At 52.4% G+C, this 14,705-nt stretch overlaps 1 protein-coding gene across 7 annotated transcripts in view; it reads left to right on the forward strand.

The window, feature by feature from the left end:
- grip1 (glutamate receptor interacting protein 1) overlaps positions 1 to 14,705 on the forward strand; it is a 157,392-nt gene that overhangs the window by 72,065 nt on the left and 70,622 nt on the right. For 2 of the 7 annotated variants that reach the window (XM_023826229.2, XM_023826258.2), the window contains exon 1: positions 2,123 to 2,376. The exons of 3 other annotated variants lie outside the window; for them this stretch is intronic. In XM_023826229.2, the coding sequence (XP_023681997.1) occupies positions 2,244 to 2,376 (133 nt within the window). In that variant the 5' untranslated portion in view covers positions 2,123 to 2,243. Of the gene's footprint in view, positions 1 to 2,122; positions 2,377 to 14,705 lie in introns of those variants that run through there. 2 more of the 7 variants (XM_023826182.2, XM_023826206.2) reach the window with 1 other exon arrangement.

The following is a 14,705-nucleotide window of genomic DNA, read 5'->3' on the forward strand; positions in this document are numbered from 1 at the left end:
AAGCAACTGCATTTTCCCAGGACCACTTACTCGATTATGGTTGTGATGATGTGCAGCCCCGACTATTGCAGGGTACACACACACACACACACGTATGTACACATAGTAACTCTCACACACACACACCCACAAACAACACACACATACATACACATAGTAACACTCCCACTCTAGAAGCAATTTAAAGCCGCACGTTGATTCATACACTGTAACTTCGAGTCTCCAGAAAAATCTATAGAAATGGTGAGAGACGGTGGCTCAGTGGGCATTGCCTCACACCGGCAGGTTGTGGGCTCATGCCCCACCTACTCTCTCTGTGTTTGGGCTTTGCCTGTCCTCCCAGTGTTGCTTGGGGGTTCCTCCGTTTTTTCTCATAGTGTGTGATTGGTGAGCATCTGCATGCCCCACGATGGACTGGCAATCCATCGGGATAGCAGGATGATCAACGACGGATGGGGAAAACTGAGATTTCATCTAGGAATTCTGGGAAAAGCTATGAGGAAATGATTTTGTGTTCTGAAATGCCTTAATGTCCCGGAAAGCGGCATGTTGGCGTTGCCTGCGAGTAAGCTTGGCGTGAGGACCCCGTTATTCACCGACAGCATGCAAAAGGGGAGATCTGTGGGTCCTCATTCCCCGCACATCCTACCCTGTGACCAGGGGGGGTTAGCGTGGATCAGTCTGCCCCCAAGCCGGATTGCTGCTGCAGTGGGCCTGGCTTCGGGGGCATGAGTGCCAACTGGACACAAACTACACTAAGAATGAGCTCGCTTTCAGGATGGAGGAAGCGGGCCGTTGCCGGGGGGGGTGGATTGGGGGGTGAGCTCCCTGGCCAGCTGGAGCCCGGCCTCTGCAGCAGTGCAGTGGGAGGCGGGGGCTGGAGGCACAGGCCAACTTAACTCAGCCAGGGATGAAGCATAAGCGGTGGAGATGGAGCTCAGTATCGGACTGTCTGCTCCAGCTACAGCGCCCCCTGCAGCGTGGCTCTGTGTATGACATCACTGTCACGCACCCAGAACCGGTGGTGGGAGGGCTTCTAACAATGCGGGTCCGACCTGACAGTAGCTTGCCCGTTCTTCAGTTTTATTACTCATTGAATCTGCAGCTTGTTCCCACACAGTAAAAGGTCATGATTGTATACGTGTTGCATAATGCGTATGTCTTTCATACGAGCCTTTTGCCTACACTGATGTGGTGCTGCGGCTGCAGGCTGTCGTTTAAGCTGAAACGCGTGCAGCCCGCCACAGGTCCGGCCGCATGGCAGCGGGCGCGGGGGGGGGGGCGGCTCACACGGCACTGCCAGTGAGGAGTCTGCATTTCTGCATATGGGGGCAGTGCCTTCCGGAAGCCCATCTGTGGGGCGCCCAGGGGCTCCACCTGAATACACACAGCCAGCGTGAGAGTCTGCATCCATCTACTGGGGAGATTCCAGGGTAAGACGGCCTGTCAGGGACGGATCGTGATGGTGACAGACGGGGCCGTGACAGTGCAGCTCGCTCGGGCAGGTGACAGCTGTACACAGCACAGCAATACTGCATTGTGTCCTTGTTTATGCCCCTAGTGGTATAACATGGGAGAGCCATCATTTCAGTGGGAGCTTAACCAGTGAGTAGAATCATTACTCTCAATGACTTCAATTAACAGACCTTCTCTAGACTTGTTAGTGGATCAAACCATGTCTGCCGGGGGGGGGGGGGCTTTGCTTGTTGTGCCTTTATCCCGAGACGTGTCACACCCCTGTCTCTCCTCCTGCCTCGATGGTTCAGCCCCCCCGTGTCTCCCGGGAAACCCCTATCAGCCCTCTGGCCGTCGGCGGGAAGGCAGAGATCAGCCCCCCCGTATTCACTACACTTCCACTCCGCCTTTCGCTACCGCTGAAGTGGAGTGATTGTGTGAAGGAGGGAGGGAGTTTCAGTGAGAGAAAGAGAGAGAGAGCGAGCGCGAGGCAGTGTGGATAGCGAGACCCCGGCTCCGGGATTCCTCAGCCCAGCTCTCGGCTCCCAGGAAGAAGCGCCTGGAATTTCCTCCTCCCCTGTTTTTGTTTTTTTCAATCCCCCGCCATCCCCGAGATGCGCGCCTAGCGGAGCGGGTGGGGGTGGGGGGGGCAGTGCCGTGGCCAGTGGGGGACGCAGGGAGGCTGCACGAGGAGGTGGCGACGGCACGGAGCTGAGCCGGGGGCGTCCTGAGGGAACACAGAGACGCGCACACACACACACACACACACAGACACGCGCGCCGTTGCCATGGATCGCTTCCTGGGCTTCGTCAGGCAGATCCGGAGATCCAGGCGCCGTAAGGGGAAGAAGTACCGGCCGGAGGAGGACTACCACGAGGGCTACGAGGACGTCTACTACTACGCCTCCGAGCACCCGCACCGTGAGTAGTGCTGGGGGGCCTGACCCCGCTGCTGTGTTTTATTCTTAGAGTTGCACCAGGTGTGCTAGCCAGCGAGAGAGTGAGCGGCGTGTCCTGTGTCACCCTGTGTCAGGTCCCGGGCTCTGAGGGGGTGTCCTGTGAGTGCGGCACCTACAGTAAATGGTGTCCGTGTGCGAGATTCACCGTGTCATGCTGCCCCATCGACAGCGAGTGGGGGGTGCGTCCCTGCTTCTGGGTTCTCCCCCTCTGCGCTTTAGAGGACAGTGTGCCAGTGCGTCAAACACATGCCTCGCCGTCCCATCGGTGCCGCGGCTGTCAGAAAACTTTTACACCTTCATGACGGTGTTCAGGGGTGCGCTGCCAGTTTCTGTCACTCTTTCCGCAAAGCGCACTGGGTTTCCTTACCTGCTCACTCCAGTGCAGGGTGTCAGGCATGGCTGGTGTCCTCCCAGGGCTGCCGATGGTGTGGATTGTGGGGTTGATGGGTCAGTCAGTACCCCAAATCCCGCTGGAGTACTCATGGGGAGGTGCTCAGAATTCAGCCTGGTCCCCTTCATCGCTCAGCAGGTGCGAAGTAGCCTTGAGCACCTGCCCCCCTCCCCCAGGTGTGCAGGGTGCGTATCGTCCTGGTATGATGGGGTGAAGGTGCTGAATTATTAAGAGCTGCCTGTGAATCAGCAGCAGCTCCTGACTGGCTCCATGTCGGCAGCTGAGGTATCGTTACCAACTGCGTTTGGCTCTCCGCTTCCGAGCCTGACCCCCACCTGATGCGGCTCTCCTCTGCACTGCCTCATTCTGCCAGTAGTTTAGCTGGGGTCTCGTCCCAGAGCGCTGGGTGGAGTGGCCAGCTGGCACGGGTCGAGTCTCGGGTCTAGGGGCAGGAACGCTGCTTGCCAGGAATTATTCGGGTTCTGGATATTTGTGGCTGCCAAAATCTGTGGACATTTTCAAGCTGATTTGGCATTTTTCGGAAATGTGCAGTTGAAGAGCTTTTTATCCCAAATAAAAATTTGTCTTCATCCAACATGAGTCTTAACTGTTAATTAATAGATGAAAGCCCCCTGACCCCCCAGGGCAGATGGCACGTCTTGTTGCGGAAGGGGGGGGGCACACCATGCATGCAGATTATTCTACGGTTGGATGGTGTGTGGATTCCGGTTCTGTCTGTGCTTCCAGGCTCAGCATTCTGGACAGTCTCTATATGTATTGAATGTAGCCCCCACCTCTGCGAATACCTCTCCTCCTTACCTGTGGTTGAGATAATGGACATTCCTTGAGGATTTGGGGAGGGGGGAGTTGTTAAGAATGTCAGGAAAAACAGACCGTTTCGTTGCTGATCGGAGGCAAGTCAAGGCACAGAGCGGCCTTTAAGCCTCCATCTGGATGGTACCCTCCCCCCCACAGGGCCGCTCCCCCACTCGGTACCGGGCAGCCGGAGAGACTCCCGTCTCATGTGCGGGGAGCTGGAATCGCCTCTCGCCCCCTGCGGTGCCGGCAAAACGGGGAGCGTGTCTGGAAATCTCACCTCCAATATCAGAATGACAGGTTTTCTTCTCGCTGGAGCAGCGTGAGATCTCACTCTGTTAGCCTGAACAGTGCCGCTTAAATGTCCTTTGGTTCGAACAGAACTGCCCCCAGCTTTCAAAATATAGGTAATGCTCATACTGTCCTGTAGGGGTCAGGCAACCAGAGTAACTGATTAACTGATTGTAAGGCTGCTCGTTTACTCTCTTAGTTGTCCTGCAGAAGCCATCTTGGTGATCTGGAGCAGCGGCTGCCCATGGTTTAGCAGGACTGGGCTGAGAGGTTCAGAGCTAACGTGATTTCTGCAAATTCAAGAATCTGTAAAAGCTAAAACCCTAGTATTTGGCATATTTATGCTAATTGTCCCATGTGGACTGAGCCGTTGTGGTTGTGCATAAGTGGAGCGATTTGACCTGGTAAACTGGGAAAAGCCCAGTGGGATGTGAAAGCGAAGGGCCTCCACCTCCTGTGCGGATAATTAAACAGCGAAATCGCAGCTTTTATAAGTCACAGTTCCATTGCGATACCCGACAAGCCTCTCTGGAGATAATTGCAGTATGACCCCCTCCCTGGACGAGTGAGTCCTGACAGCCGGTGTTTCAGCCTCCCCGCCCCGTCTCCATGCCGACCTCGTCTCAAAGATGTGAACATACACACAATGTGACATTTAGCAAGGGAATGTGGAGGGGGGTGTGGTCTGCTGCATGCCACATTCCCCGGCACCTTCATGTGTCCCTGAGTGCCGTTCAGTACAATACTTGTCTGTTTGACCTCAAGATATAAAATTAAACCATCACTGAACTATAGAGTCTTCCTGCCGGGCTGTTGGGTCAGAATGAACATTCAGCATCCTCCTGCGTGCCGTCTAGTCGTACATCTGAGCTGTAAAATACTCCGTCATGGTTCCTCTGCGATTTATCCAAGACTTTCTTGCAATATTTCACTAATAAGGTATATAATTGGAGAATAGCTGCTTCGTGGAGAGTAGAATCGAAGAGCTAAACTCAAAAATCATCTGCTCGTCATTGCAAGTTTAGTGTAGAAAATAACCCCTGCGTGTGAAACGTGTTGAAGTATTTCCCTAAACTGCCAGAGTAGATCTAACCCCTCGCCCCCAAGGACGTTATTCATCAGGGCCGCCGATCAGGCGTGACGTTTGCTCCCGTGGGGCCCCCTCTGTCTCGTGCCCGACCTCTGGAGTCCAGGCAGGATTGGTCACATGACAGTGATGCAGCCCCCGCCCCCTCCCACACCACAGCATCATCCTTTCCGAGGGCCATGCATTCATCGTCTTTCCTGACGCGGCGGGGTGCGTAACCCCGTGGCGATGCGTTTCTCTCCGCTGCCCAGCCCTCTGCGGGATCCCGGGTTCCTCAAGGTGACATCATGCCCCGGCGTCGACTCTGCACACCTTCACTCTTAAAATGCATCATTTTAATCGCATAAATTGCTCCTCTCTGCTGCTTCGCAGTTGCTCCTTAAGGGGTCGGGTCACGTCTTCATTGCTGCCATTCGCACGGCTGTGGTAAGATTGACTCCACCTCCCTGGGGGGGCTCATTTGGAAGTCAGCCTGTCCCCCCCCCCCCCACCCCCACGTGTCCTGATCGCTCCGGATATATACAGCTGGCTGCTGTGGAGTAGCTTTGATGGGATTGCTCCTGTGATCCCAGGAATCTTTCCTTCCCTTTTCATATCCCGTATCCAGGTGGGAAAGTGGGGCCCTGCACTCTGGCTCCTAATTAACGTGCCTGCTTCAAGTTGCAGATCTGTGCTCTCAGAAGGACTGACGTGTGTCAGCTGGCAGATTTACAGCCGCGTTCTCTGTTTTGTGTAACAGCTTCACGTGATAGGCTGATACACAACACAACACAACCACGCCGCTGTTCTTCTTCAGTAACATTGGCTTTAATTTTTATGTCTGAAATTTCAAAAACTCACTCCAGGTACCCATGCTGCTTCAGTTCAACAGCGAAACCATTAGCGTTAAGTTACCGCGGTAACCATCTCAGGAGCTGTACCGCAGCTTGTGACAGTGTTTCCCGAAGATATGTGCGTGAGCTCTGAAAACCGTAGCGGTCGCTCTCAGGAGAGATGAAGAGCTTTGAATTGTAGATTCAAGACTGGGTTGACTCACCCCCCAAAAAAAATCCGAATGACAGCTGGAAGGGGTGGAGTTCACTTCTCAAAGTGTCTCGGTGACAGAAGACACGGTAAGTGGGCGTGTGTTCTGTGTCAGACTGGTCCGCAGGCTCCGCTATGGACGCTTCTTCGTTGCATTATTTATCCTGCGTTACTTAGAGTCCACATTTTACATAGTGCCCCATTTTCTCCACTGCTGGATATTCACTTGGTAGAAGGGAGGGGGGGGGGGGGGGGGAATCAAGTCCTTTGATGTCTCATCTCCCTCACACCGGGTCACAGGAGGGGGGTCTCCCGGCTGACCTTTAGGCAGCGTTATCCTCCCTCTGTGCTCCATGTTACTGCCATGATGCATCTCAGGATCACGATGCTGTGTCCCTCGGACGCGTGGTGCAAAAATGCAACCATCTCGTGGGAGTTAGCGATAATGCGAATGCAGGATTTTTGCCGATGGCATGATTAGCCTGAGATAATTGGACTCTGGCAATTCAGCTGTGCTTGTGCAGAGCCCTCTGGAAGTTTGACGCCAGGGTCGTAACCCTTCGGTGCTAAACACGCTAATGGCTACAAGGTGTCAGCTGATCTTGGGGTGGTGAAAATTTCTTGTTTTCTAGGGCATTTAATTCTGAGAGATGTGTGCAGACAGGTAGGGGGTCTCTTGCCCCTTCATGTTTCCTGTTCTCCTCTTTGCTGTTCAGATGCGGTGACAGCGTTTCAGTGGTGAGTGCAATCATCGCATTACAGTCGTGGGGGATTCTCTGTGCTTTCTGTGCCGGAATGTGACAGCAGAGTTCATGTGGAGTGTGTCAATCGCTTTGATTGAGTGCTTTATCAAATCTGACAGTGTCCTCAGTCCGAAGGTCCTGTAAGCAGCCTATCTGGCCACGGGGAGCCCTTCAGCACCGCAGATTATTATAGCCACAAGTGCAACGTCCCTGGCTCCCCTTTGTGGCCGCTGCTAAGAGTTCTGACCCGCTGTTCTGCTCAGACGGGCTACTGTTGCTCACATTTTCAGTCCTACAAAGCCTGTTTTGTGGCAGCTGTAGACTTCATCCAAGCCGCTAAAATAAAAGGCATTAGTGAAGAAGTCGACGTATTAAACGTTACGTAAGTTTAATCCTGTTTGTGCTTTCCTGTTTTTGCTCCCGTTGTCATTCCGGTACTTTCTGGAAGCCATTTTCATGACTGCCTGTCTGTTCGCCAGAGCCTTGGAAACGCACAGAACTAGATCTAGGAAAGGCGAAGCGAATGCGTTTTCCCTGGGCGTCGAGCATGCCCATTTCCCTAGCGTGGCCGGGCACCTCAGCCGCAGTTAAACGGCCATCCATCACCCACTCATGCTGGTAAATGGCTATCAAGCACATCACAATAGGCGACGGGGTGACCCTCCAGATGCGAAGCACAGATGCTGCAGTGCGTCATGCCATCTCGCCCTTATTTTCATGTGCGATGTTCTGTCCTCCTGTGTAATCAGCGAAGCCCTCATCTCTCTTAGTGTGGGAGTTCTCCTGCCCATTCAGAGTGTACCAAGGGCTCTGTTAGCCAGCAGTCTAAGCCGCTTTGTGTGCTACTAAGTTCTCCACCTCTTCTGACCTTCAAAAGTTTGTGGTCTTCGAACCTGAAGAGGAATAGCCTCTTCAAACAGCAGTTTGCTCTCCTGCCATGGTTTTCCGTCGAGGGAGCTCCGTGGTTGTCCAAAATAGATAGGGTATATTACGTTCCTCATCTAAACCCAGCTGACAATAGGAAACGTTTCGAATTAGGGTCAGGCGAGTTTGTGTGTTTGAAGCGGGGGAAGTAGGAACGACATTTGTTATCACGAGTCTCCTTCCTGCGTGCGAATCAGGGTATCTGCTGAGAATGAATGCTCGATCTTTCAAGGACCTGATGGGACTGGGAATCTGAAAACTGAGTTCAGCTGCCAAGTGGGTCCTTTATAATGGAAGGTGTGCATGGCTTTGTGTGTGGAGCACCTTCTGTTCTGTAGGATAGCTATGGAGTCATGGTGTGATCCAGCCTCCGTCCTCATACTGATCCAGTTACTGCTGTGAACCTGTCCCTCAGACTAGGGTGGGCGCAGTTCTCAAAGTGAATCTGTTCAGTTGTTGAAGGTATCTATTTGAAAGGTGTGAGTTTGCTATGTCATTTTTGTTGGTATGTATTTTACAGCGATGCTGAACCTTTTGGGTCTCAGCAGACCATGGCTGTACCCATAATGCACTGGGCTCATAAGTCAAGAAAAAAAATACTGATTTTGGCTTCTCATCTATTCATTTCTGGCCCACATGAAGCTGATTGGACTGGAGTCCACTTAGCAGAGGCCTATCAACACTGAATCACCGCTCTGATTTCATCATGTAACTCCCCACGTGCTCTGTAGCCCTGAAAATGCTTAACTTGATTAGAAACTTACTGTAGAGCAGTGCAACATTGATATGCAGGACGAAATCTGGGAATCCATATTTCTCTGATGCATTATAAATGGTATTAAAATACTACAGCACCTATGTTTTCTTGGCAGAGGACTGGATGCAAGCGCCATTGTTTTCCCTACATGCAAAGTCATTTGGGAGGCAGACGAGAGTGCACTGCTGATCTGTCTGCATAAATCAGTGCTGTGAGAGCACACTAATTGCCTTGAATGACACTGGCGTGGTGTCTTAATAAAGTATTATATTAATGGGATTTTGAAGCCGCCCCCCAGCTTGGACGAGTAGTGTGGATTAATAATGCCAGCGATGCTGGCGATCCGTCACCAAGTAATTAAGGTGATTGACTTACCCCAGCCAGGTGGGCTTCTTAACGAACTGCTTCACTTTCCTCAGCTTAGATAATTGATATGCTTTTAAGTCCTTTTACCTTTCAGTCTGCATGAAAAGCTTCGTAATTGATGCAACACTTATGAAATACGTTTTGCTCAAACTCTTCGGGGGCAGGGTGAATTGCTCTAGAACATGCCAGCGTTGATGCGGGGTTGGGTCCTCGAGCTCAGTGCGTCAGTAGTCGTGCATCCTCCGTAGGAGCTAGCATGGTGAGGTTTGGTGCTCGCTGGAGGTCACCCCTGCCCCGGGGAATCATGGGAGAGGACAGCTAGCTCATTGGAGCTGTATCCTGTCACTAGGCGTCCCGTTTAATCCCATTAGTGTTCACTCACGCACTCAAGAAAGGGCTGAAATAGGTGTGTGAGAGGAGAAACGATCCATCCATTCTGGTGTTACCTAAAGATGATGAGTTCTGATCCAGGGTACGCAGAACTGTGGTTCTGCCTCCATTTACGGGCCGGCGGGTTTTGCACGTGGTCCCTTTGAGCGCACGTGTGTGCTTGCCCGTACTAGGTTTCGGGCTGCACTAAGCTCACACGAAAGGCAGTTGGGGAAAAGCCTGCGTGTCCCGATATAGGAGCCCTGATGGATAGAGGGTTTTTAGGGGCACAGAAACCCCCCAACACCCCCCCTCTCCCCCACCATGGCGGCGGTCCTTCATGCCACATCTAAGCGTGGGCGTGGCCTCATGGGTTGGTGCGCTCAGCGTCTGCAGCTCCGCTGTGTGTACATGGAACCCCTGGCCGGGGGGGGGGGGGCTGCCCGCAAGGATGGCGGAAGCTGCGGGCCGGGAGATTAATTGGGGCCCGTTACTGGAGCGGCTCCCGGAAATCCATCACTCCCAGGAGCCAGCTCTGCAGGGGGGGGGGGGGGTAGACTGGTACACATGGCCCGCAAGGAGCCAAGGACAGCATGTCCCCCCCCCCCCCCCATCACCCTCTCTGCATTGCTGCAAAGCTGCTGGCACCTCTGCATAGCCTCTGCAGTCGCGCCGTGCGTGCGTGCGTGCGTGCGTGTGTGTGTGTGTGTGTGTGTGTGTGTGTGTGTGTGATACCCGGGAAGATGCCAGGGCTGTGGAGCTCAGCAGGACGCCGGCTCTCGCTCGCTTTCCGTGCCGCACACTGTGCCCCTCTCTTCCTCGACACCATCTTTAAATCCTCTAACACTCTCATCGTCACGCTTGGACCCTGGGAACGTGACGGTTCTCCTTCAGTGCTGAATACTCTGTGCCAATTGGATTTCAGCACCCACCCCCTTCTAATTGGCTCAGAAAGAAAAGGGGCCGGCCACTATTCTTCCTGGTAGTGCTATCCTTGGGTTCTGATTGGTCGGTTGTTGTGTGTGTGTATGTGTTTGTCAGTCCTGTGGGAGCAAGGATTAGAATATCTCTGCCAAGCAAATTATCACCAGCAGTTTGGTTACAAATTGAATCGCCTCGTAAATAATCATCGTTAGGCTGCGACATGGCTGCGGAGTCTGTGTCGGTACCCGCACCAGATGGCTGCCCGCCTTTTATATGCCAACCTGGCCAAGTTTATCCGTGTGTCTTTCCTGTACCTGTGTGTCCCCTCAATGCAGTTTTGAGCCATCCCCATAGCCATTACCAGTGCACTTCTTTTCAGGCTGAGGACATCATTGTCTTTCATCCATCCATCCATTCATACTTCACTAATTGATTTCATGGGCAGTTTATACAGATGGGTGCATCAGACATATAAATTAGCCAATTAACAAATGTATGCTCTAAAATCAATTAAGAATCACTGGTCCTTAGTTAGCATGATTTCAGGGGTTTTAAAAAAAACTCTGTGGGATCATTGGAAGCACCGTTACTCTCCATGCACACATGGGCTGCGCTGATCTCGAACCCGTGCCCTGCGAGTGTTTCAGCAGTGGGGCGGCCCCATCTCGCAGCAGCACCGGCCTCAAAATGATTTATGTAAGCGGGCTGATTTTCCGCCTCTGAGAGGCACTCTGGGCCTGTTGCGTAACGCCAGTGAGCCACGGGAATGGGATTCCTGCCCACCAGTGCCGTTTGGCTCTGCAGAAACAGGCAGGTGCCTTTTAAAACCAGACGCATCGCAACGCTCCTCTGTGCCAGGGAGAGGAGCAGCCAGATTTGGGCAGTGAATGGTTATTGGTTATGTCCCGCTCCCATTTCACCATGAGGTCGCTTCTCCCAGATCCCCCTCATTTGTGTTGCGAGGCAGGCCTCCTGTCGTGATTTGGGCAGGGTGACTGTTCATATGTAGTGGCTGGGAGTGTGGGTAGGATCCTCATGGGACTGCATTGCTGCTGATGTAAACACGTTGTGATTGGCTGTCTTTAACCCTTTGACGATTGGCTAGGAGCTAATGACTGGCTCAGCCTAGGAAGCATGGCCTGCAGGTACTTCTTGAAGTCTCCCCCCCTCAAACGCATGTGTTGCTGGGGTCGGATCTGCTCTCCTGCCTTAGAGTGTTCTCCTTCAGTGCTCGATTTGCTGTGGGACGGGTCATGGCTATTGAGCTTAAAACCTGAGGCAGGAACCCCCAACCCATCACAGTCCATGCCCCTTCTCCATAACCATCCCATTGAGGCTGGTTTCTGCTGTCCTGAACCTCAGTGAGCCGATATCTGATTGTTAGCCTGAAAGAGGGACGTGATGAGTAGTCATGGATGCCTGAGGCTGGAAGAGGGGGAGGAGCCCAGGAACAGGAGGCGGAGCCCTGGACCAGCAGGCCAGCAGGGACTCCCTAGCAGCCCCGTAAAGCTGCAAACACCTCCAGGCCGAGTAGAGAAGAGCTCCCATATATTCTTTGCTGTCACATCCGACTTTACAGGCTTCCATTCCCTGTGTGCCCAGGGAGCACTCGGCAAGGGATAAACCCTCATCTGCCACGTCAGACGGAGGATGCTGTAGGAGAGGAGCGTACCGTGATGAGATCAAGGCCTCCTGCCTCCCTGCTGATTTCCAGTCGCTAAATCAAATGTGTTTTGGTATTTAAGGAATAACATTGGATTTATCATCTGTTTCTCTCTCATCATACTTCAGAAAATTCTTCACTTAACCCTCAGTTCAAAAGGGTGACTGTAGCCAGTGCGCAGTGCATACAGTGGGGATATCGCACACACCCACTCACACGCGGGCTTGGCCCTGCCCGACGCAGCATCCCCACACTGCTGTTTCCTCTATCCCACTGGCAGCTCTGCGGGAGCCCTGATGTGCTAAGAGGATAGGATTGCCGTACGCCCACTGGCACGGCAGCTCGCTCCGTCCTCGGCTCCCAGAGCGATGACTCATTATGGTAGAAGTTTGAGCCGTGATGCTGAGCGCCGCGTGGAGGGAGGGTCCGCTCTGGCGGTGGTGTCAGAGCACCGATCTGCCCCCCGCTCTCCCGATCAGCATACCCGCCATGCTATGTCCAAATTCACATACACTCAGGGAAGTACCTTGAAATTTTTGGAAAACTGGGCCACAGCTCTGGCCCAGTCAGATGAGGTTTGACAGGACCTCTGGCAACGTCCATCTACCAATGATCCTGCCGTCTCCAGCGATTGCTCTTCTCTCCTCCCCGTAGTGCGGCATGTCTGAGCACTGGGGCTGGCCTCCCAAACGCAGCCAGTAACCCTTTCGTGTTGTCAGGTCCCATTTTCGGCCAACTGCCATTAGCTGGCTGGGTAGGATCCATGTGACTCCGAGAGCTTGGGCCGCTTCTCTTTGGGAATTTCCTTCTCACTGGCAGACCTGAGTAAGTCCTCTGAATAAACAAACACAGAAATGCTGTGTAGGCAGGGAAGCAAAAATAGAAAAACACCAGGATGCACACGCAAGTGTATTGAGTCTGACATGAGGCTGGGCTGGTCAGGGGTTTCTGTTGAAACAAAAACAGAGCACAGTAATATATGGGCATTGAATGAGGAGCCAACACAACAAATCAGTGCCAGTGATGGCAGTCACATGACTGACTGCCTCTCCCCCCGCTTCCTCCCAGTGCATTGTGGGAGTGCCCATCTTTTCTCTCTTGACACTGAGAGGATGCTAATGCAGGTGTTGAAATGCTGATTCTGCAGAGCCACCCTGTCAGTGCCTCTTCGTCAGCCTGAGTTACCAAAGGACACTGTCGCATCTGGCGGGTTTGGACGCGTCCCCAGCCGCGCTTGTGCGCCCTGAACATGTCATTAGCCCGGCCCATTACCGGCAAGGTTCATTTGCGTTAATCACTTGTGTTCCTGCCTGGGCGCTGATGCTCACTTTTTCTCATGGTTCGTGAAAGGAATGCCGGAGTGTCAGAGTGGATGGGGGGGGATTTAATATGGGGGAAGGGGGCGGTGTGCGGAGGTCTGGAAAATCCCATTTAACGGTGATACTTGCTAACCCCCGGGAAGTGTTTAGGCGTGTTGTGTGCTGGAGCTCACACAGAAAGAGCAGAAACACGCCCCCACCCCCCCCAGAATATTCCCCTTATCTATTATTAACAGATAACACCGGCTTGCAGCCTCACTATGGTGTCAGCTTACTCCGCCAGTTTTGTGTAGAATCTGAAGGCATCCTGCCCTGTGTATGAGGTCAGCCCCCTTCCCTTCTCCGGGGCTCCCCGCAGCTCTGAGGATGGGGTACTTCCCTTTTTGTTTTTCCTTGGCATTTCTGGTATGTCAAGCTTTGTGTAATTGAGCAACGGATGTGTTTGGACACACAGGTGAGATTTACTGGAACTGTAGTTATGCGGCTCACTCTGTATGTTGGGGTTCCCCCGGACTGGGTGGAGGGGTCTGTACAGTAATGCAATGTTTACTCCTCATTTCTCTTGCATAAGTAAGTTGTCAAAAGTGCTGCGAGTGAAGCACCCAGAAGCTCGCAGCTCTGTTCCTGACGTGGCGGCGGCTTCTGCCTGACACTGTTTACAGTTCCCAGGATGCAGGAAAGAGCTCAGATGCATAGAGGACAAGGATTTTCACTAGGAGCCGGGCTGAACAGAGCATAGACGACTTGGTGCATCTCTGGTGTAGAACTTCCCATAATTCTTTGCTGGAGCGGAGAGTAGAGATCAGTACCGGTGTTTTGTATAGGTGGTAGTTCAGCTTTTATTATGTTTTTTAAAATGTATTATGTTTTAGGTTGGTTTTGGCTGGGTAGCATCCATGTGACACCGAGAGCTTGGGCCGCTTCTCTTTGGGAATTTCCTTCTCACTGGCAGACCTCCCAAACTGGGGGGCGCCCCCACCTAGGGGGGCGCAGAGGTATTGCGAGGGGGGAGCGCACCAATGGGATAGCCTCAGGGGCATGTGCCACCTTAAAATAATCTCTTCACAGACTGGACGATTAAACAAATAAAGCAGCGCAACATTACAGCAACTAACAATAAATAAACCACTAACTTATGTGTACTATTAGAGCATTTATGTAATTTATTTAAACTTTATTTTACCAGGTAAATTAACTGAAAACCAGTTCTCACTGCTTTACGTGATATTCGGGAGAAATAGCAGATAACGCATCGGAACTTCCTGGGATACAAACATCATACAAACGTCACGTTCTTCAGCCAATAAGGGCAAAGTTGTGTCGTCACGGAGGCTGTTCCAGTTTGTTCAGCCGGCTGAGAGGTGCTGTACCATCTGTCTTAGGTCGTCTTGCTCTTGCAAGGTTTTTGTACCATGTGACAACGTTTTGCAGCGCCGGTCAAAAAATCTAACCATATCATGAAAAACGAGGTTTAAAATTTTCTACATGAAGTGCAGGGAGACTATCAATTAATGGGTATGATTTAGTGTTGTTTTGTGCTATAGTATAGGCTGAAACCTGCGATTATCATAAAGACAAAATGCGGTAATCGTAAGACAAACTTTAATTTGTGTACGCC

This window comes from Paramormyrops kingsleyae, chromosome 1 (assembly GCF_048594095.1).
Source record: "Paramormyrops kingsleyae isolate MSU_618 chromosome 1, PKINGS_0.4, whole genome shotgun sequence".
NCBI classification, from domain to species: Eukaryota; Metazoa; Chordata; class Actinopteri; order Osteoglossiformes; family Mormyridae; genus Paramormyrops; species Paramormyrops kingsleyae.